Source organism: Mus musculus, chromosome 8, assembly GCF_000001635.26.
Source record: "Mus musculus strain C57BL/6J chromosome 8, GRCm38.p6 C57BL/6J".
NCBI lineage: Eukaryota > Metazoa > Chordata > Mammalia > Rodentia > Muridae > Mus > Mus musculus.
The window spans coordinates 70,010,176-70,032,918 of record NC_000074.6 but is presented as its reverse complement, the minus strand read 5'-3'; the positions used below and the strand labels follow the sequence as shown (position 1 = coordinate 70,032,918).

Below are 22,743 nucleotides of genomic sequence, written 5' to 3'. Positions count from 1 at the left end.
CTCAGCACCATTGTCTAATATTCTTTAAGGTGTAACTTTTCCTTGTGTCTTTCTTACAGTCCTAGGGTAGTGCCAGGTACTTATGTGTACTAAGTAGACACTCTCCAGCACCAAACTGCACTTCAACCCTTTAAGTTTGTGTTATTTATTTTTATTCTATGGATATAAGTGTTTGGTTTTTTTTTAGATTTTATTTATTTATTTTTATATATATGACGAGTCGAGTACACCATTGCTCTCTTCAGAGACACCAGAAGAAGGCATCAGATCCCATTAGAGATGGTTGTGAGCCACCATGTGGTTGCTGGGAATTGAACTCAGGACCTCTGGGAGAGTAGCCAATGCTCTTAACCGCTGAGCCATCTCTCCAGCCCTGGATATAAGTGTTTTATGTGTATAAATATACTATATCCTTGCCAGTTGTCCACAGAGTTCAGTAGAGGGCATGAGATTCCATGGTACTGGAGTGAGAGGTTGTGAGCTGCCATGTGGGTGCTAGGAAGAACTAAACCCAGGTCTTCTCTAAAGAGCAGCAAGTACTCTTAACCACAGAGCCATCCTCATTGTCCTCAGTGCTGAGATTCCAGATAATGTTGCCTATCATGCCTGTCTGAAGGAGAGACTATTGTAGTGTATATTATAACTTTTTTTTTTTTTTTGTGAGACAGGCTTTTTCTAGGTAGTCTTGGAAGTCCGGGACTCTGTAGACCAGGCTGGCCTCAAACTTCTTAGAGATCTGCTCTGCTTCCTGACAGCTGAATAAAAGGCATGCATCACTACACCTGGTTTTTATTCTTCTACATTAAAAAACTAAAACAAAAAAAAATTTTTTTTCTTTTTAAGAATGCCACTCTGGAAAAAAAAAAATATATATATATATATATATATATAGCCGGGCGTGGTGGCACACGCCTTTAATCCCAGCACTCGGGAGAGGCAGAGGCAGGCAGATTTCTGAGTTGGAGGCCAGCCTGGTCTACAGAGTGAGCTCCAGGACAGCGAGGGCTACACAGAGAAACCCTGACTCAGGGGGAGGGAGAGAATGCCACCCTGTAGCTTAGACTGGCCTTAAAGTCACAGGCTGTCCTGCCTCACACAACCAAACATTGGAAAGTCAGGTGTGCCACCACACTAGCAAGAAGAAATTTCAGAAGCCATAAACTGTTCCCAAAAAGCAAATACACTGTAATAGCATTCCCCGTCTCACCCTGGAAAGTGACCAAGATGGGGCTTGGCCTGCTGGCAAGGCACTGTGGCTGCTGTATCAGGGGTTCAGTTTGATTGCTAGCTTTTCCTCCTCTGCCTCCTCCTCCTCCTCTTCCTCCTCCTCCTCCTCGAGCTTGAAACCATTTCCTTTCAGAACTCCGTGGATGCAGCAAAACCACTGCTGCGGAAAGCCATCCAGATCTCACAACAGACGCCATACTGGCACTGTCGCCTGCTCTTCCAGCTCGCTGTAAGTACAGGAGTGAGAGAAACCTTGGGACATAAACTCGAGTGCCAGGCTCTTCTTGGGGGCCTCCAGGCTGCCATAGAGGGACAGGTCATTCTACTCTGTCAGTCACCTCTTCTTTCCTACATCCTATCTGCACCTCTTCCTTGGGCACCTGAATGACTTTGGCTGATGTTTACCTGCCCCTGACCTGGCCATCTGTCATGTCCCCTGTCTCCCTGACTCACCCTTTCCCTCAGGCCCCTCCCTAATGCTCTTGTGTTCACTTTGTCTCCTTGCTGCCTCCCATGTGCAGCTGAGAAAGAGGACTGGGCAGCTCCCTGCCCTCCCCAGCTTTCAGAGCTGATGATGCTCTGTGTGTAAGGGAGTGTCTGCATGGAAGGGTCCCTTCTAAGGACCAGAATCAGATGTGGGCTCTTTCAGTTTTCCAGGTTTCTGGGTTAGAAGCATCCTTATACTACTGCTCTGTGGGAGCCCTTTCTAGTACCTTACCTGGTATGCACTGGGTCTGCCTCAGAGCTCAGACTGCTGGCTCTGCATACAAAAGTGACAGAGTACAAGGCATGACTTAGTTTATACCCAGAGCAGTTAGTGCTGTTGGCTTACTTGGTGCTTAAACTCCAAGCCATCACTGCAATAATTGTGCTGATATCAGAGATGTAGACACACTGAGGCAAGTTCTAAGGACTGGCATTGGCAGCCAGGGTCATTGCTTTTTCTCTACTTTAGCAACTGCACACACTGGAGAAGGACCTGGTATCCGCCTGTGACCTCCTAGGCGTGGGGGCTGAGTATGCCCGAGTGGTGGGATCTGAATATACAAGGTAGGCTTTGCCCACCCCTTTCCTCCTGCTCTCTAACTTATAAAGAGCTTGGCTGTCCTGCTACTGATCCTAAACATGGCACCTTAGTGTGTGATTGTAGCCTGTGTTGTCATGACCCATACAGAGTCAATCCTAGCGAGTGACCACCAGTTCATGTCATGTGAACCCTAGCTGGGAAGGCTAGGGCAGTGTCTCATTGGTAGAGCTGGTACTGGCAGTTTCTCTCTCTAGTATTTATTTTTAGACAGGCTGTCACTACTATAGCCAGAATGACCCCAGCTACTTGGTTTAATCCTCTTGCCTCAGCCTCCTAAGAGCTGGGTGACAGGTTTGCACTTCCACACACTTCCAAATCTCTTGAAATGGAAAGCATTGGTAGGGTTTGTCCAACCACAGGCTTTATTGCACAGGTGCCTCCCCAACAACTAAGTGTGATTCACTGTTTATCACTGTTTATATGCGTGCAGTGGGCTGGCATTGGTATGAGCAACCACCCTCCCCTGCAGTGGGAGCTTCTGTCCTTGTTTTCAGGGTGTACATAGATCTCCTTGGGAAAGTCCATGGAGTGGGGTTTGAGAGAGGCCACAGAAACCCTGCTGACAGAGAGGGGAGGGCACTGACTGCCCATTTATAAGTTCATGTCCTTAATCCTGAGAGAGACGTGAGGTGGGCACAGCCAAGAGCACGGGTGAGGTGGTGACAGCCCAAGCCAATCCCTGCTTCCTCTATCCTCTGCCAGACCGACTTCCGCTGAGTTGAAACATTAGGGTGACTTAAGGGTGCCATCTTCTGCTCTATTCTTTTGCGATGCTCAGAAGTGTGTCTGCATCATGTAAAACAGGAGCTACGCTACGGAAGCTCCATTGGGCACACCTGGTAGATGATGGAGGATCCCAAGTTCAAGATTGAAAGGGTGGGTCAATGGTTAGGAGCACTCCCTTCTCTCACACACATTAGAACTCAGATTTACTTCTCAGCACCTACCTCAGGAGTCATAATTTCCTGTAACTCCAGTTCCTCAACATCTGATGCTCCCCTCTGGCCTCCTTGGTGGTACCTGGATGCCAGTGGTGCACTTGACATGTAGGCACACACGTGTATTGTCTTTTTTTTTTTTTTTTTTTTTTAGACAAAGTCTCTATTATGTAGCTCTGACTGACCTAGAACTTCATATATAGACCAGGCTAAAGTTCAAAGTTAAGATGGAAGTATAGTGCAGTGCAGAGTACTGTCTTGCATGTGTAAGACCCTAAGATCAGTTCCAGCATCTGCCCCCCTAAAGATGTAGACATAGATCAGAACAAAATGCAGCACTCTAAAGTGTCTATAAATAAAGCACATCTCCCTGAGGAGCAACCGTATTGATCCTGGTGCCTTACAAACCTGATATCTTGTGTCTTTTCCAGGGCATTATTCCTGCTCAGCAAGGGGATGGTAAGTTCAGGCTGGTGTGCAGCCGAGTTGCGGGCATGAGGCCACCTGCACAGGCTTTTCTACACAAAAGCAGGGGCTGTGCCCTAATGGGCTTCATTTGGGGCTCTGAGGTTTCAGGTGGTAGATGTGCTATTGAGAAAGCCTGCTGTGGAGCCACCTGTACCCTAGTTTCTTTGTTGTTTCCAGCTTTGTTTGATTTGTTTGAGGTAAGGTCTCTCAATGTAGTCCTGGCTGTCCTGAAACTCTTTATGTAGACCAGGCTGGCCTCAAACTCAGAGATCTGCCTGCCTCTGCCTCCCAAGTGCTGGGATTAAAGGCAAGTGCTGCCACACCTGACCTCATTGCACCCAGCTTTGCTCTCTGGGGGTGGGGGTGGGGTTCTCAGCTGTTGGACTGGTAACAGTGATGCGCCACCCCTCTTTCCCCCCTCTAGCTGCTGTTGATGGAGCGCAAACTGCAAGAGGTGCACCCACTGCTCACACTGTGTGGGCAGATTGTAGAGAACTGGCAGGGCAACCCCATCCAGAAGGAGTCACTACGTGTCTTCTTCCTGGTGCTGCAGGTGACCCACTACCTGGATGCTGGGCAGGTATGTTGTCGCTCAGGGTCTGTGGAGAGGGTTTACTCATGATATGATCTTGTTGCATGTTTGTGAGTACACAAACATACATGCATAGGTCCTGCTCTAGCATAGTTGGTAGCTCCTTCATATTATATGACATAGCCCCAAGTATAGAGGTGCCTACAGAGCAGTTTTGTCCTGGTGGGCCTATCCTCATTTGAGGGAGAATTTATGGCCTCACATTCATTGAGTGCACACACGGTTGGGAGGCCTCTGAAGGAAGTTTGTGGAAGCCATGAAGACAAAACAGGGTAACATGCTACACACTTCCCTTTCCCAGCTTACAGCAGCTTTGTGGGGGTCGGTAGGGACCCTGGTATGGCTGTGTGGCTGTGTTGAAGACCTGACACCCGTGTTTATGTGATGGCCTCAGCCTATGTCATGGGAGCTACCTTTCCTGCCTTTACCCTTTCCTGTTCCTATGATGTAAGTCCCTGTGAGGTGCTAGGCCAGTGTTGTGGGGACCCAAGAAATGCTCAGTGAACCTGTTGTTAGTAAGGGCCTTCCTTGTGGTCCCTTTGGGCCCAGCTCCTCATTCAGCATATAAAAACATGGCAGCCTTTAGCTGTCCCTGAATGCTGAGAACCATAGCTGTCCCTGAGAGGCTTAGGATGTCAGGAGGGTTAACAGAAGCCACAGTGCTAACAGGGTTTCTATTTGTGGGAGGTAACTACTTCTTGCCTCCGTGAAGCCTGGCTTCTGGGAGGCCAAGACCTGAGGAGAAGAGCTCCTGCAGTAGGAGAAAGAGTCCCCATCCAGGAGCTGGGCAAGGTTGCCAGGCCTCCTGGGGTGTGATGTTGAGGCCTGCACACCACAGGTGAAGAGCGTCAAGCCGTGCCTGAAGCAGCTGCAGCAGTGCATTCAGACCATCTCCACACTACATGATGATGAAATCCTGCCCAGCAACCCTGCTGACCTCTTCCACTGGCTGCCCAAGGAGCACATGTGTGTGCTCGTCTACCTGGTGAGTCCTGCCACCCTGGGCCCGGGCGGGGAGAGAGCCTTGTGACCACCACCTGTCTCCTTGCAGGTCACAGTGATGCATTCGATGCAGGCTGGTTACCTGGAGAAGGCACAGAAGTACACAGACAAGGCGCTCATGCAGTTGGAGAAGCTTAAGAGTAAGTGCTACCTGGGCGGGGACTCGAGCAGTCCCAAGTTTCCTTGACATTAGGACATTGCCATGTTCAGGGAGGCCAGGGTCAGAACCTAGCTCTCACCTACCTACCTACTATGTGTGAATCCTCCAGAGTCTAGGGTTCTAGCCACACACTTGACTATTTCATGCATCCTGGGTGCATGTGGCCTTAGCCTTCCTCTTAATCTCTTTGAGCCTGTGGAACTGTGCTTTTCTTTTCCTTAAGCTGTGTAGGCAACAACTTTTTCCTCACCCAAGAGATCTATGCAGGGTTGCCAGGAAGTGCCTGAGCTCCCCATGGCTTGAGCTCTGTCCCACTCACATGCACAGTTGAAGACATCTTGGAGAACCCACCCAGAAGGTTCTTGAGCTCTTAGCAGTAGTAGCAGGCAGCCTCTGTAGATATGGCCTGTATGTAATGCAGTGCTCAGCCCAGAGTTTCCTGTGGCTTTTGGTGCTTGGCATTCAAGCCAGGACCTGACCTGTGCTTGATAAGCTCCTGCTTTACCTGAGCCTTATCCACTGGGCACTTCTTAGCTTTAGGATGCTTCACAATGGCATTGGTTTGAGCTTACGTCCTTATCTAGATGGGGAGAGGCTACATCGGGGATGATGTGGGTGGGGCCGGGTGGTACCATGCTTGCATGTTCACCCCTGCCTCCTGTCCCCAGTGCTGGACTGCAGCCCTATCCTGTCGTCTTTCCAAGTGATCCTGCTGGAGCATATCATCATGTGCCGGCTTGTCACAGGCCACAAGGCCACTGCACTACAGGAGGTAGGAAGCACAGAGAGCGGGATGTGGGAGCTGGTCTGGATGTGGACACAGGTGTCAAGAGGGGAGGGTACAGTGATTTCACTGTCACTGCTCTAGCCTGGGTTGTAGAATCCAGTGTAAAGCCAATAGTCTGGTTCCCTAAAACTTGTATGCTCGGGGAACATTGAGATATGACTGGGACCCATGTCACCAAAATGCACACCTTCCTGAGAACATTGGAGAGGCATTTTATAACCTGAAACTGGGACGAAGGTCAGCATGTGCAAGGAGAAAGGAGAGCAGGGTCATCCTCTCCATGTGGTGGCTCCTCCTGCCAGGACTTTGACCCCCAGTTTGGCAAGTAGATGGGAGCATGTCTTCCAGCCTTGGGGCTGCACCCCAGTGCCAGGTCCCAGAACAGGAACCTTGGTTCTCTCCTCAGATCTCCCAGGTCTGCCAGCTATGCCAGCAGTCCCCTAGGCTCTTCTCCAACCATGCTGCCCAGTTGCACACACTGTTGGTGAGTATGCCCCAGGCACTGGACCCCACTCTTGCCAAAATCAAGCACATACCTAGCAAAGGATGTGATCCACCCTGAAAGGATCTGGGCATTCCAGTAAATAACCCTGTGATACTACCCAGGCAGCGTCCAAACATGAGCTCTGTTCTGTTGTGGGGAGGGGTCCTTTATAATAGCCTGAAGCTCATCCTAGGGCCCAGTACAATTATGCTTGCCTATGGTCACTGGGTCAGCTGCCCTGGTTCTGACCTGAGCCCTACATGTATGCCTGTCCTTTCAGGGCCTGTATTGTGTCTCCGTGAACTGCATGGATAATGCTGAAGCCCAATTTACCACAGCCCTTCGGGTAAGGCTGGCTTCCTGAGTAACAATATGGTGTAAGGTTGGCTGCCACACAAAAAAGCATGGAGACCAGATTAGGTCTGCTGCAAGAGCTATAAACTTTGAGCCCACATCTACTATAGTTAGCCTGACAGTGGCCACAACCGTGACACAGTTCCTCTTGGGGTGGGAAGTGGCTAGGGTAAAGAGTTCTTGGCTACCCTGGAAAGATATGAGGAAAGGATATATGTATCAGGAGTACAGGGACACTGGGTAGCCATTTTGACACCTGTTAAGTTCTAGGACATTCTCAGACTAGGTCAGTTTGTGGTGCTCTTGGAGTCATCTGGGATTTGGTAGAGTCATAGTATGTGGATGTACAGTGACTGAGATGTGCCCTTATCCTAAGTCCTGTGATAGGTGCTCAGGAACAGAGGACAGGTTTTACCTCAGGGAGGCTGGGTCCCCAACAAGGCACCCACACTTAGACAACTGACCTACTAGTCCCTAAGAAGCTGGTCCATTTCTCCCAGAGTGGCACAATTGCCTCTAGGGACAACTCAACTCCCACTGTGCTCACCTGGCCCAGGACTAGGGAAGGATGTCCCTACCTTGGCCTCAGTGTCCTTGCAGGAAAGGGAGGCTATTGACCTATTCCCCAGGGAGCCCCCAGTAGAGATTTTATAGAGCATGTTATGTTTTATGAGCAAGGGGGCTGGAGCATTCTTCTGACCGTGGGATAGAAGTTCCCCTCTTTGGTTGCTATATGTCTGAATGCTATGTGAAGAGTCAATTGGCTGCCCACTCCTTTGGCTCCACCCTTGTCTCCCTAGACCCCAGGCCCTCCTGCTGCAATGCCAGAGCCCTTCTGCAATGTGCCAGGAACCTCTTGTTCTTAGAGGTTGTCTTACCTTCTGTATGTGGCTTTGCCTCAGCAGCACAATGCTTAAGTCATGTGCTGAAGGGAGTCTTCTGGACAATACATGGAAGGAGAGGCGCTAAGACAAACACCAACCTTGTCCTCAAACTCAGACTCCTGTTGTTCACAACCAACACACCAATGCTGCTGCAGTTCAGGTCAGGAAAGACAACCCTGGGCTTTTGTGTGCTAGACCACAACTGTAGGAAATTGGAGTCAGAGGGCCCAGGCTGCTTAGACTCTCACATCCTTTCCTCCTTCTCCCAAACATCTGGGCTTTTCTAAGGAGATTGAACCCAAAATTTCACACATGCCAGGCAAGTATTGTATTGCCAAACTGCAGCCCCTTCCTATGTTTTTCATGACAGTATATCTCAGTTGCACAGGCAGTCAACTTGCCTTAAATTCTGATCTTGCCTGACCAGGTGTGGTGGTATAACAAATCCCAGCACTTGGGAGGGAGAGACCTGTGGATCTCTGTAAATTTGAAGCTAGCCTGGTCTACATATGGAGTTCAGAGACAAACATGGCCTTTTTTTTTTTTAAAGATTGATTGATTTATTTTATGTATATGAGTATGCTGTTGCTGTCTTCAGACACACCAGAAGAGGGCATCAGATGAGTAGAGGGCATCAGATGGTTGTGAGCCACCATGTGGTTGCTGGGAATTGAACTCAGGACCTCTGGAAGAGAAGTCACTGCTGAGCCATCTCTCCAGCCCAACACTGACTTGGGGAAAAAGGGGATTTTTATTTTGTTTTGTTTTTTTATCTTGCCTCAGCTTCCTTCCCAAGTGCTGGAATGACCAGCCATCACCACCACACCTGGATCTTGATCATCTCACTTTACATAATCAGTGGTTCAGTGGAGAGACCATGCCCAACGTGCCTCCCTGTACATCTGTTAGACTACAAAGCAAAAGCAAGCCAGGGCAGTTCCAGGCCTGTGGTCCTAGCTGTTAGGACCCTGAGCCGGAAGAATAGAGAACTTCAAGCCAGCCTGGACTATGTATAGACCAAGTCTTGTCATTATCCACTGTTGGTCATTGGCAGGATCAGAATAGCTAGCTCCACCCTGCCGCTGCCGGTGGAGGAGGAGCTAATTACACTTCGTGCTTGGGTTTGGAGTGAGCTGATTGAGTCTGAAAGGAGCCATTGTGCAGCTCTGTGTCTAGTCGGGCCCCAACAGGGTGTGACAGTGAGGCTAGCCTCTTAAAAGCCCTATCTTTCATTCCAGCTCACCAACCACCAGGAGTTGTGGGCCTTCATCGTGACCAACCTTGCGAGTGTGTATATACGAGAAGGAAATAGACACCAAGAGGTAGTAGGTGACATGCTTCATGTTCGGTATCCTTCTCCATCTCTCGTGTGGGGGCTAAGGGTGTCCTAGGCATCCATAGACCTTAGAAAAGCCCACATGTTTAGTGTTCTGTGAGGGTCAGAACTGGGATAGCACTCCTGCAGCCATGTGGCCTCTGTTTCATCCTAAGCCATTCATCTTTATTGATCCCACATTGTACTTAAAAAGACATCGTTGGGTGGTCACAGTGCATGCCTTTAATCCAGGCACTCAGGAGGCAGAGGCAGGTGGGTCTCTGGGTTCAAGGACAGCCTGGTCCATAGAGCAAATTCCAAAATGGTGAGGGCTACATCTATCTCAAAAAAGCAAAACAAAAGGACAAAAAAAAAAATTTGGAGTTTGCATCCAACCTGGGGCTCTTGCTTGTTGCCTAGCATTCTGCCACAGAGCCACACGTCAGCCCCAAACCAGATGGGTAGATTGGCCACCCTCAAAGGGCTGTCCTCATAAGCCAAGTGTTTTTATCTGGGCTTCCTAGGCAGAGCCACAAACTTAGCTTCTTCTCTGACCCTAGGATGTCCCACCCTAGAGTCCCTCCAGAGTGGCCCATTTTCTCTGACCTCTACAGCCTTCATTCTAGCCCCTGGTCACCATCATCTTTTGTCTACACAAACTGTGGCCAACTTTCCAGGTCTGGGCTGGGAGAAGCAGGAAGCCCAACCTCCACCACCCTGGCTGACAGGGACTCTTGGGTCACAAGGATACTGTGTGTCCCAGTGTCCCCACTCTGCCCCTGTCTCCTACATGCTTCCCTCAGATGAACACTCCATCTTGAGGCTGTGCAAGGCAGGCATGCTGCATGTTTGTGATAGTCTTTCCACAGAGTGGAAGAAGCCCTATCCCCTGTAGCATGTTCAGGGCCTGGCCTCCTTTAGGTGGAGTTCTGACTGACGTTTCTCCACCAGCTGTACAGTTTGCTTGAGAGGATAAACCCGGACCACAGCTTCCCGGTCAGGTGAGCCAGCTGTGTCCAACATAGACATTCCACTCCCCCATTGCTCTGGGGTGGTATATGCTCCTGTGGGCTCCAGATCTCCATACATACTTAATATTGCTTGCAGCCCACCCTTTAGACAGTGTGCAGGGGCTGCCTTTTGGAAACTTTTTTTCTGTACCCAACTGTGACCCTGCTTTCCTGCAGCTCACACTGCCTCCGAGCAGCAGCCTTCTACGTGCGAGGGCTCTTCTCCTTCTTCCAGGGCCGCTACAACGAAGCCAAGTAAGTTTGGATCAAAACAGCATGTATCCTAGCCTCTCCTTCCTCAGACTACATCTGCTCCTCTATGACTGATACCTGCAGGGTGCCAGCATCTGTCTCCTCTTACAGGCGGTTTCTTCGAGAAACTCTGAAGATGTCAAATGCAGAGGACCTGAACCGCCTCACAGCCTGCTCCCTTGTGCTGCTGGGTCACATCTTCTATGTGTTGGGAAATCACAGGGTGAGTCCCTACCTAGCCTGTGCACCTATCTAGCTCGAGACCTGAGGAGCAGCACCGTGGAGCATGGTATTTCCTGTCCTGGAACCCAGGGTGTGGAAGGCATGGGGTCCTGGGTCCTGGGTCCTGGGATTCCCTTCCAGGATATATGTGTCGGGCTCACAAGCCTTGGAACTAAGAGACAGCTGCATCCTGCCATGTTCCTTGTAGGCTTCTCTGCATACCATCCCTTGGGAATCCATGGCCCTGTGGGACTGTCTCAGAAACTTAGATGAGACTGGCAATGTCAAACCCTCCTGTGTCTGTGGCACCATCAAGCACGTGACTTTACAAGACTTTTTTACTTGAAATTACTATAAAATGTAGTGAGGGTAACTTGGCCATGGAGAGCAGGGAGTGGCCTTCATGTTCCTAGTGCTGTGGCCTGCTGATTGGGCAAGACTGGTTGGTTACTCTGTGGAACTCTGGTGTGGTGTGCTTTGGAGGAGCACTTAGAGTAGCAATGTGGGCCAGAAGCCTGCTTGTCCAGCAGTGTTTCCCACTCAATGGCTTTCTGTAAAATACTCCCTTTGCCTGTGTTAGCCGAACTAGGGAGCTAGCAGGGCCTGTGAGGTCAGGGCAGTCAGAGTGAGCCTGGTGGTGAGCAGCAGGGACAGAGAGCAGGGAGGGTTGCTCTCTGTTTGGTTGTGGCTGGTGGAGGTTAAGGCCTGAATAACCCAACTGAGCTGCATTTGGTTAGGTTGTTTTCCATTAACCTGTACCTAGAACTGAAATCTGGTTTGAGGCTTTTAAATTTTTGTTATTCGTTCAATATTTGTTATTTGGGTATTTCCCAATTTACTTATTTTATGTGTGAATGTTTTACCTGAATGTATGCATATGTACCATGTGTGGGCCTGGTGTCCACAGAGGTCAAAAGCAGGGGTCAGATTCCCTGGTTCAGGAATTAGACAATTGTGAGCTGCCATGTGGGTACTAAAAACTGAACCTGAGGACTCTGCAAGGACAGTGAGTGCTCTCAACCTCTGTCACAGAAAGTACCCAGACCCACAGGCTGGGGAGGTAGAGCAGGTCAGCTGAGCATGGTTTGCACTTCAGAACTCCCTTGGGTTTCTCAGTGTGAGGTCAGAAACAGGAAGCTGCTCTCCAGGACTCCCCTAGCCTCATCGTGAGAACGCTGGGCACCTAGGTCAGCAGCTCAGCACACACAGAATCTAAACTTACTAAGAGGGAGTCACAGGTCTAAAGACCCCACATCCCCACAGTAGCCTACAAAAGCCAGCTCAAAGGAGCAAATCCTCCACACGCAGTCCATGCCCTTAGACAGGTTGCTACTTCAGGAGCCTTGGGACATTGCATGAATGTATAGTTTTAATCATTCTAGTTGTTGGACCAGAGCTGTCTTTTTCTCTACCTGGCAAGAGGCATGTATGGCCCATTCATTGCCTCACGTGCAGAGGAAGGCAAGAGTGCTCAGTTTGTTTTTCCCAAGGTGGACAAGAGTACTTTAGAGGACCAGTTTAGGTAGTCTCTGAGGGTGCAATAAGAGTCTGTCCAGGAGCAGCAGAACATAAAATGGGAGATGGAGTCTGTGGCCTCACTGTTAATTCTTAGCTTTTGATTGGCAGGAGAGTAACAACATGGTGGTACCTGCCATGCAGCTGGCCAGCAAGATCCCAGACATGTCTGTGCAGCTGTGGTCATCTGCCCTCCTGAGAGGTGAGAGTGAACAAAGCTGCCAGGCATGCTTGTAGGGCCCTGACATCATACAAGCAGCGGTGTATCTCCAGGGTTTTTTTTTATTTTTGTTTGTTTATTTATTGGAAACAGGGTCTAGCTGGCCCGGAACTCTGGGTAGACAAGGCTGGTCTTTTTTTTTTGGTTTTTCGAGACAGGGTTTCCCTGAATAGCTTTGGCTGTCCTGGACCTCACTCTGTAGACCAGGCTGGCCTCGAACTCAGAAATCTGCCTGCCTCTGCCTCCCAAGTGCTGGGATTAAAGGCATGTGCCACCACTGCCTGGCAACAAGGCTGATCTTGAAGTCACAAATTTACATTCCTTTGTCTGCCAAGTCACCACAGCTTGCTTTCAAGGGGATTTTTAAGAACTCTGGCAGGTGGAGACTGGGTTCCTGCTCAGGGCTTTGTGGATGATCCTCCTGCATCTCAAGATGGGTTTGGATGTCTGAGGGTAACTCTGTCTCCCCTGGGTTGGTATGAGTTTGGCCACCCAGGGATGAACAGTGACACCTGCCCCATCCTCAGACCTAAACAAGGCATGTGGGAACGCCATGGATGCCCATGAAGCCGCACAGATGCACCAGAACTTCTCACAGCAGCTGCTGCAGGACCACATCGAGGCCTGTAGCCTCCCAGAGCACAACCTCATTACGGTATAAAGGGTGGGGAAACAGACATAGGGATACGGGCTCTGGATCTTCAGCTGGGAGGGGTTTACTCATGTGTGTTCTCCCCACAGTGGACAGATGGCCCACCCCCTGTGCAGTTCCAAGCTCAGAATGGACCCAACACCAGCCTGGCCAGCCTTCTGTGAGGCCTGTGTCCGCAACTTGGACCCAACACTGGAGCTCTCTGGGAACAAAACCACCAGGGTGCCCACCAGTCCCTCACCATTGTCCAGAGCTAAGTCCTAAGAGTGCTGAAGCCATCATCTGCCTCTGAGGGTGACAGCCAATTGCACCTGTTCCAGGACTCAGTGCCATCTATTGAAGGGACTGATGGCCTAATCTGTGTCTGGGTGTCACCTGAGAAGAACAGGGTGACAATGTGTGTAGGGGCATCATCTGAGTGCTCAACCGAACCTAAGTGCAGCTGCACAAAGTGGCCTCCAACCCAGGGCAAGCTGAGGGGAGAGTAATGGCTCTCACTTTCCTCGGTCTGCTGTTCTTCCAGTGTCCCTGCACTCAGGGACTTCTGAGGACCTGGAAGTCAGACTCTTAATCTGAGTGGTCCTCCAAGGTGACCCAGTGCAGGGGAGGAGTTTGGGAAGAGGTGTACATACGCAGTTGATGAGGCTGAGACTTCGTGTGCCCTTAAGAAGCTCCTTGCTCATATTCAGCAGCACGTCTTGGCCCAGCCTAAGCATCAGGCAGAAGTCCCATTGGACCTGAATGAGAGGGTTCCTTCCTGGCAGCTATTTAGCTTTCCCATGGAGGACAGTTATGGGACCAGCTCAGCTCCTCTTGGCTTGATAGCTGCCCTAAGGGTGACAATAATGGGGGGGTACGGGGCACAGTGGTTCCTGCCAGCTCATGGTATCTAGGCAGGTGCTCACCAAGCAATGTGAAGACCACTTCTCAGAGCTTTGGAAGCCATGACTGAAGGGACGAAGCTCCAAGACCTTCATGGACATCCTTTCTGAGCCATGTGGCAGAGACTGCCCATGGCCAGGTGCTCCCAACCCTTCTGTCTTCCTCTAGCCCTTGGGTCCCAGGGACCTACCCTCAATACCTGCATCACAGCCCTGCTTATTTATTTAAGCTTTTTTTTTTTTTTTTTGCTTCTAGGGCATTTTGTACATACAGCAATTCAAACAAGGACCTCTCGACTTGCCATCTGTCCTGATGTTAGAGTGCTTTTAGTGTCCATATCTCAGGCATGTGAAAACTAAGCACAGGGTCACGACAAACTCCATAGTCTATGTTGAGTTTCCACCTACATGACCCCACCACAGTGTCCAACAGCTAAAGATTGAGGGGAAATCCCAGATGGGCTAGCACAAAGAGGTATTATAACCCAGGAGTTACTAAGAGCCAGCCCTGAGCCAGGCTAACTGTAGCCCTATATGAGCCCTTAAGCCACAGGTGACACTCTGAGTGAAGGAAGGCATGTCATCTATTGAGAGGGTTGGTTTGTTTTCATAAACATGGGTGGCTTTGCCTGGTTTTAGCAGCCTTTTAATCGGGAACTGTAAGCTGAGATCTGTGAGAAGTCTGTTTGCTGGTCTCTCCCTTTAGGACCACTATTCCCCCAGTCTTTTCATTTCCCTCCCTCCAGCCTTGCCAGCAGCCCCTCTACTATAGACTGAAGCCCTGAGGCAGAGGCATAGCCCCTTCATCAACTCAGCCTGGTAGGAAGCTGGTCCACAGCCCCTTTTTCTGTTTGATTTTAGCTGGATATTGATTGCTTGTTTGTTGTTTTTTGCTTCTTTTGAAGACACTGGTGCCACGCCTCAGCCTCCAAGCACCTGGCTCTTAGATTTTGGCTGTGGGGTTTTGATTGGAAGGGGCAGTGTTTAGAGCTTTTGTTTCTTAAGATAGTATCTCTTGTTCATGGATGACCTTGAGCTCTTGATTCTCCTGCCTCCACCACCCTAGTCCTGGGATGATGGGCATGTGCCATAGTGCTGGCTTTACCTGGTGCTGCTAGCCTAGCATTCTGCCAGCTGAGCCATAGCTTTATCCTGTGATCCTATCTTGATGCAATATTTGGTTTGGACCTTCTGTGAAGGGTGTTATACCCTGCAGTTTCAGCATACAAGCCCCTAGACACGCTTGCTCCTGTACCCAGGTGCAACGCAGAAACCAGCTGGACATGGTGGCTCACACCTGTCACACCTGGAAGGCTAAGAACACTCCCAAGTTACATGCCAGTAAGGGTTACACAGTGAAATATGAATAACCCAGTAAAGGAGAGCCTGGTCCAGCCCTTGTGCTCCTGGGTAGGGAAGGCTCTTTGCTTTTCCATGGGTTAGTTGACTCTTGACTGCAGGTGAAATCCATATAAAATTAGACAGGTTTAAAAAAAAAACAAAACAAAAAAGCCGGGCGTGGTGGCGCACGCCTTTAATCCCAGCACTTGGGAGGCAGAGGCAGGTGAATTTCTGAGTTCAAGGCCAGCCTGGTCTACAGAGTGAGTTCCAGGACAGCCAGGGCTATACAGAGAAACCCTGTCTCAAAAAACAAAAAAAAAAATAATTAGACAGGTTTTACTGATAGGTGGTTGACTTAAATTTGACAGACTTTAACTGTCTATCCCTGGCTGATCTTGTATTGTAGCTGCTGTTCCCCAAATCTCACCCAAGGTTATATAGTGTGAGCTACCACTGTAGGATTAGACTGGGTTTGTTTGTTTGTTTTGCTTTTTGTGGCTTGGTTTCTGGATCTCCACTGGCTTACATAGGAAATTCTTACATTTCAACCCCAAGTTTCTGAGACCGTAGGTAGCACTCCACCATGCCATCTCTTCAGCCACTTGTTTGTAGTTTTGTACTTTGTTGGGGGTGGAACCAAGCTCTTGTGCACAGCAAACACACCTCTCAAACTGAACTATACTGCAGGTGTTCCTAAATTCAAGACCCCAGTGCTCAAGACTCAAGGGAGGAGCATCCACTGCCTTCGGTATGCCATTGTGTGCCTAAGCACTGACCTTTCCGAAAGGATTCAGAGTCCAGCTATGTGTCTCATCCCCCACACCTGGGCATCTCTGCCTTCCAGAGTCTGCTTAAGCTAGATTTCAGGTAGAGTCCACTCCTTCCTTTGTCAACTTGAAGGCTCTATCGTCAGAACAAGCCTGGTCCTACCTCACCAACCCTGGATGGTGGGGTTTGGAGCAAGTGAGGTAGATGAGTCCTGGGGCTTTGCTGGTTGTTACCTCCTATGACAGCAGGTGTCCCATCTGGAAAGTTGAGTCTGTCGTCAGCCTGTGCTAAGCTGGCTGGGCACACAAAGCTTCTCATGAGAGTGGTCTACCATCCCAAATAGCAAAAACGCCCCACAGCCAGGCAAGGTGGCATGTATCTGTGATCCCAGCAATGAAGAGGTAAAGATCAGGAGTTAAGGGTCATCCTCATGCTAGCCTGGGCTACAGGACCTTGTTTTTGAAAAAATAAAACAGGAGCTGGAGAAATGGGTCAGCAGTTTATAGAGGCCCAAGTTCAGTTCCCAGCACCCTTGTCAGGCAGCTAACAGCCCATCTGTAACTCCAGCTCTGGGGGTCTGACAACCCTCTTCTGGCATCTACACATACCTGAACACTTAGAGCATTTACAAATAATTAAAAAGAAAAAAAAATGTCAGGTAGGAGTTGGCAAGATGGTTCAGAGGGTAAAAAGAAAAGCCAGTCATGATGTTTTAGGTTTGTAATTCCAGCAATTGACATGGAGACAGGTGGTCTCTGAGGCTCACTGGCCAGTTAGCCTAAGCAAAGTAAATGGTACCTAAAAGAACACATAAGGTTCCCCTCTGGCCCTGACATGCTTTTGTACACATGAACATGCACAAAAAACCTGAGTGTCAACCAGCTCTAAAGATTTTTGATCTTCAAGATGAATCCATTGAACCTAGGTGTTTAAATAGTGTATCAGAAGTGTAAACTAAGGCCATAACTGCTCCAAAGTATGGTTGAAGGGAAGGTTTTTGTTGTAGATAATAAGGGAGAGTGCAGCCAGAGGCATCTGGAAGAGTCCAGAACAGGGAGAAAGAGAAGTAGATGGGACATGGCCAGCAGACTGGCTTTGTCCATGAGATGAGTGGGTCGAGGAAGAGGAGATGATCAAGAGAGGAAGACCAAAGATGACCAAGCACACAAATACTCAAAAGTGACAGGTTTATAAGGGACTAAGATGCTAGGGAGGGAAGCCCATGTGCAAGAGAAGGGTAGGGGTGGGTGGGAGAGACATGGGCAATTAGAACCCAGGAAACCTGAAGCACAGAACTCACTAAGAAGCAGCACAGATTTGTCCTCACTTTCTTTTGGGTCTGGCAGGCAGAGTGCCATTTGGCTTTAATCCCTACACTCAAAGGCAGGCAGAACAGTGATTTGGAGGCTAGCCTGGTCTACATAGTTGCAGGTGAGTCAGAAACCCTATTCCCTAAAACAACAACAACAAAAGAGGGGGCAGGGGTCTGTTCTGAATGTCACCCAAGGCTAGGTTCCCCACTGTGGTGAAGTGCACTCTGGCCATCCTCCTCTGGGTGTTCTCCCATGAGGCCTGGGATATTCTACATTGGCCACCAGAGGGTCAGAACAAACCCAGGAGTCCAGGACAGCTAGGCATGTCCCTACTAAATAGAGACACTGGAGGCCTCATCCTGGAGTCCGAGTAGCCAGACTGAAGGGTTAGAAAGGCACAGAATTGAAGTGTTTAAACTGATCCACTTGTAACTCCAGTACCCATGGAGCCAATGTTCTGGTGTCTATGGGTATGCTTGTGGTACACAGACATACATGTGAATAAAACATACATACATGCACACATACATACACTTTTTCGAAGCAGTGTGAAGTTTCTTTGGGAAGCAAGTTGTGTCTGATGGTATGTTCTGGGTCAGACATGTGAAGGAGTGTTTTCCTGAAGGGGACACAGGTGAAAGGATGTTTTGCTAAAGCAAATATGAAAGGACGCATGGAGGTAGGGAGCCAACAGACCATGGACTATGCTGGATGGTATCAGTACACTTTGCTATTCCTTAAACATCGTTTGTTGTGACTTCATAACCAAGAATATTCTGGTGATGTTCTGGTGGCTTCTGTTTCCTCAGACTTGAGCTGATTGATGTCAGCTGGTACAGACTCCTATGGAGTTTTGCTGAGGTACCAACCATGGGAGAGCACAAGATGTTTGGAGAGAGAATAAAAATGACTCAACTGGACAGTGACTGGAGTTCGGGAGGTGGGGCTTGCATAGCTAGCTTTGCAACACTTTGTTGGTCTCATGCTTCTTTGATCTTAACTTTGTTGAGAGGCACAGCAGAGAACCTTTGGTATCCCTGCTGTTCCTGGTCACTCTTACTGACTCCTGCCAGTTCAGCTGAGGACTGGCTATTTCTGCTAGGCTGTGCCACCACTGCTGATTCATGTTTGCAATCTTGATTCTACTGAACTGGACTGCTGGTATGTATCCTGACAAGCAGAAGGGATTTGCTCCAAAGAACTATTTCTAAACAGGTCCACTTCCCTGATATCCTAATAACCTTTCCTTTCTACTACCTCTGGTGGGCTAGAAGGAAGGTTAAAGCATTTAAGAACCCTTATTAAAAGTAGGTTTTGAAAAAACTAAGCCTACACAGTGTTCTGTGTGGTCTGGCTGTCCTGAAACCAGACTGGCCTGGAACTCAGAAATCCACCTGCTTTTGCCTCTTCAGCCATGGGATTAAAGGTATATGGCAACAAGTTTAAAAAGAAAAAGGAAATCTTGAAGGACATGGAAATCTTGAAGGACATGCGAAGGGAAAGGAACCTGTTACTCTGGAATCTGATTGAACCCTTTTCCTAGTAGACAAGCAAGAATTCCAGTCCAATTACTATGAGCTTACCCCTTCCTTCCTTCCCAGTTACAATCTGGAATTTCCCCAGAATCTCATTTACAGGGAATGGGCATGTATATGTACTGTTTTATACTCCCATTCAACGTTTCTGCAGAGCCACCTCACTATCTCGAGAAGGAGCCTGTAAGAGCTTGGTGGATCAAAGTACTTACAACACCACCCCCCTGAATTCAGTCCCTCTGACCCACAAGGTGCAGGAAGGAGACTGATTCCTGCAATGTGTTACCTGACCTCTGTGCACTGTGTGGCAGGCACACATCAAAATAATAATGAAGCTGGGCGTGGTGGCGCACGCCTTTAATCCCAGCACTCTGGAGGCGGAGGCAGAGGCAGGCAGATTTCTGAGTTCGAGGCCAGCCTGGTCTACAGAGTTCCAGGACAGCCAGGGCTACACAGAGAAACCCTGTCTCCAAACACCAAAATAAAATAAATGAATAGATAATAAATAAAGAGGGTTTTTGTTTGTTTTTTCTTTTTCTTCAAACAGCCTTACCATGTAACCCTGGCTGGCCTGAAACTCACAAAATTTCCCTGCCTGTGTTTCCTCAATAGTGGTGTTTAAGGTGTGTGCCACCATGCCCAGCATTAAAGATCTATTTTTATTTATATGTATATTTGTGTGTGTGCAAGCAATGCCCCAGAAAGCCAGAAGAGGCTATTAAATTCCCTGGAGATATGGGCAGTTGTAAGCCAAAAATCAAGTCCCCTGGAAAGGCAGTATGTGCCCTTAACTGTTGAACAGTCTCTTCAGCCCAGTACATGTAACTGTTTTTAAGAGGGGGGTTGGGGGGAAAATTTCTTTAGCAACCTTAGAGATGTAACTTGAGAGCTGACAGGTATGTGTCAATATATGTCTAGTGCTCCACATGACCCTATGCCCTCTTCTGGCCTCAAGAGGTGACTGCATACACATGTACATACCCACATAGATGTGCATACATATAAGAATAATAATAAACTTTAAAAGATTTATTTATTACCACATGGTCTATGTAGCCCTAGCTGGCTTGAACTTGCTCAGTATGACAGGCTAACCTTAACTTCATAAAGTCCCTCTGCTTTCTGCCTCTTGAGTCCGGGGATTAATGGTGTAAGCCACTATGCCCAGCTTAAAGATACATATCTTTAATAAAATCTACAACTGTGATTCATAAACTGGCTAGTCACAAAATTCTTTTCAGTGTCAAAGCCACAAACCCTAGCCTGAGTCAATCCCAGAAATTCTAGGGGACTCAGTGCTAATGAGGGTGGCAGTATGGAGCTGTCACCTCAGCACAGACATGTCCAGGCTAAGACCTCCACAGGGCCTGTCAGTTTCCTGTGACTTGCCAAATCAGCCAAGAAAAGGCCCAGGGTGTCCCAGGTGTCAGCATGATATTGCCTCCGTGACTAGATAGACATTTGCAGAGCAGCTCTTTGCCAAGGCGCTGGGAAAATGGAAATTCTTTAGACACATCGGACCCCTCCCTCAGAGAGGGAACTTTGAAATACATATACTGTTATTGAGGAAGTGTGTGTGGCAGATATCAGAGGACAACTCTGTGTAGTTGATTCTCTAACAACTGTAGATGGGCTTCAGGGTTTGTTTGTTTGTTTCAAGACAGGGTTTCTCTGTAAAGCCCTGGCTGTCCTGGAACTCACTTTGTAGACCAGGCTGGCTTGAACTTGCTCAGTATGACAGGCTAACCTTAACTTCATAAAGTCCCTCTGCTTTCTGCCGCTTGAGTTCGAGACATGGTTTTTCTGTATAGTCCTGGCTGTCCTGGAACTCACTTTGTAGACCAGGCTGCCTCGAACTTGCTCAGTATGACAGGCTAACCTTAACTTCATATAGTCAGAAATCTGCCTGCCTCTGCCTTACAAGTACTGGGATTAAAGGCATGTGCCACCACTGCCCTGCTAGATGGGCTTGAGTAATCACACTCAGGCCATCAGGTTTGCTCAGCAGGTGCCTCTTCAACTGAGGGGACATGGAACTCCCAAAATGTAACAAGGACCCAACATGGTAGATGGGGAAACTTAGAGGCAAATGGGATACTGTAATGGGAGAAGGAGGAGATGTGTACAGACAACTTTAGCTTGTCCCTGACTAGCTTATAATTAAATGAGACTCAGACTATGGTTATTTTATTTGGCTTTGACAATTACTAGGGGGTAACCCTAATCTACTGTTTTACCTGTTGGCTACTTTCCCAGCAGTGTACCCCAGATACTGTTTCTCCTAGCCTTGTGTGCATCATTCATCTTCCCTCATGGATGCTTTCTCTCTCCTCCCACTCTACCTCCTCCAACCAGGTCATTCCAAATCCACCTTCCTCTAATCCTTTCACATGTGTTGTAGAAATTTTTAATCCCAATCTGGTGTTTTTACCTTGCCTTAGACCATTTAGTTTCTGGATAAAAGACACACTTGTGCTGGAGAGATGGTTCAGTGGTTAAGATCACTGACTGTTCTTCCGGAGGTCCTGAGCTTAATTCCCAGCAACCACATGGCGACTTACAACCATCTGTAATGGGATCCAATGTTCTCTTCTGATGTGTCTGAAGTCAGCCAGAGTACATATACACATATAATTCTATTTTTTAAAAAAAGATTTAGCTCGGGCTGGAGAGATGGCTCACCGGTTAAGAGCACTGACTGCTCTTCCAAAGGTCCTAAGTTCAAATCCCAGCAACCACATGGTGGCTCACAACCATCCCTAATGAGATCTGATGCCCTCTTCTGGAGTGTCTGAGGACAGCTACAGTGTATTTACATATAATAAATAAAATTAAAAAAAAAAAAAAGATTTAGCTCTTTGCTTCTGTCGCTCATCGCAGACACCAGCTGACCCACCGGCTTTCGGACCATGGCCAACCTCGAGTGTACCTTCATTGCCATCAAGCCAGATGGCGTGCAGCGCGGCCTGGTGGGCGAGATCATCAAATGATTGAGCAGAAGGGGTTCCGCCTGGTGGCCATGAAGTTCCTTCGGGCCTCTGAAGAACACCTGAAGCAGCATTACATCGACCTGAAAGACCGTCCTTTCTTCCCGGGGCTGGTGAAGTACATGAACTCGGGGGCCCGTGGTGGCCATGGTCTGGGAGGGGCTCAATGTGGTGAAAACGGGCCGAGTGATGCTGGGGGAGACCAATCCAGCTGATTCAAAACCAGGCACTATCCGTGGGGATTTCTGCATTCAAGTTGGCAGGAACATCATTCATGGCAGTGATTAAGTGGAGAGTGCTGAGAAAGATCCATCTGTGGTTTAAGCCCGAAGAACTGATCGACTACAAGTCTTGTGCCCATGACTGGATGTACGAGTAGACATGAAGAAACCAGAATCCTTTTCAGCACTACTGATGGGTTTCTGGACGGAGCTCTTCATCCCACTGACAGGATGGATCATCTTTTCTAAAACAATAAAGACTTTGGAACTGAGAAAAAAAAAAGATTTAAAAAAAAAAAAGAGCTGGGCATGGTGGCACACACCTTTAATCCCGGCACTCGGGAGACAGGCAGGCGGATTTCTGAGTTCGAGGCCAGCCTGGTCTACAAAGTGAGTTCCAGGAGAGCCAGGACTATACAGAGAAACCCTGTCTTGAAAAACAAAACAAAACAAACAAACAAACAAAAAGACATGGTCTGGAGAGATGGCTCAGCAGTTAAGAGTACCGACTGCTCTTTCAGGGGTCCT

At 48.6% G+C, this 22,743-nt stretch overlaps 1 protein-coding gene and 1 pseudogene across 8 annotated transcripts in view; both read left to right on the top strand.

The window, feature by feature from the left end:
• Window positions 1–18,392, top strand: part of Mau2 (MAU2 sister chromatid cohesion factor) — a 28,208-nt gene extending 9,816 nt beyond the window's left edge. The window contains exons 4-19 of one of the 8 annotated variants that reach the window (NR_165036.1): window positions 1,361–1,456; window positions 2,183–2,277; window positions 3,684–3,711; window positions 4,145–4,300; window positions 5,151–5,297; window positions 5,364–5,454; window positions 6,143–6,246; window positions 6,668–6,745; window positions 7,026–7,091; window positions 9,222–9,312; window positions 10,250–10,299; window positions 10,486–10,563; window positions 10,672–10,783; window positions 12,409–12,499; window positions 13,045–13,172; window positions 13,259–18,392. Coding sequence is in view for 6 of the 8 variants with exons in the window: in NM_001167939.2 (NP_001161411.1) it covers window positions 1,361–1,456; window positions 2,183–2,277; window positions 3,684–3,711; window positions 4,145–4,300; window positions 5,151–5,297; window positions 5,364–5,454; window positions 6,143–6,246; window positions 6,668–6,745; window positions 7,026–7,091; window positions 9,222–9,308; window positions 10,250–10,299; window positions 10,486–10,563; window positions 10,672–10,783; window positions 12,409–12,499; window positions 13,045–13,172; window positions 13,266–13,433 (1,575 nt within the window). In the remaining 2 variants the exon portion in view is untranslated. Of the gene's footprint in view, window positions 1–1,360; window positions 1,457–2,182; window positions 2,278–3,405; window positions 4,301–5,150; window positions 5,298–5,363; window positions 5,455–6,142; window positions 6,247–6,667; window positions 6,746–7,025; window positions 7,092–9,221; window positions 9,313–10,249; window positions 10,300–10,485; window positions 10,564–10,671; window positions 10,784–12,408; window positions 12,500–13,044; window positions 13,173–13,258 lie in introns of those variants that run through there. The other 7 variants (NM_028993.5, NM_001167939.2, NM_001376946.1 and 4 more) reach the window with 7 other exon arrangements.
• Window positions 21,862–22,511, top strand: Gm7730 (predicted gene 7730; annotated as a pseudogene).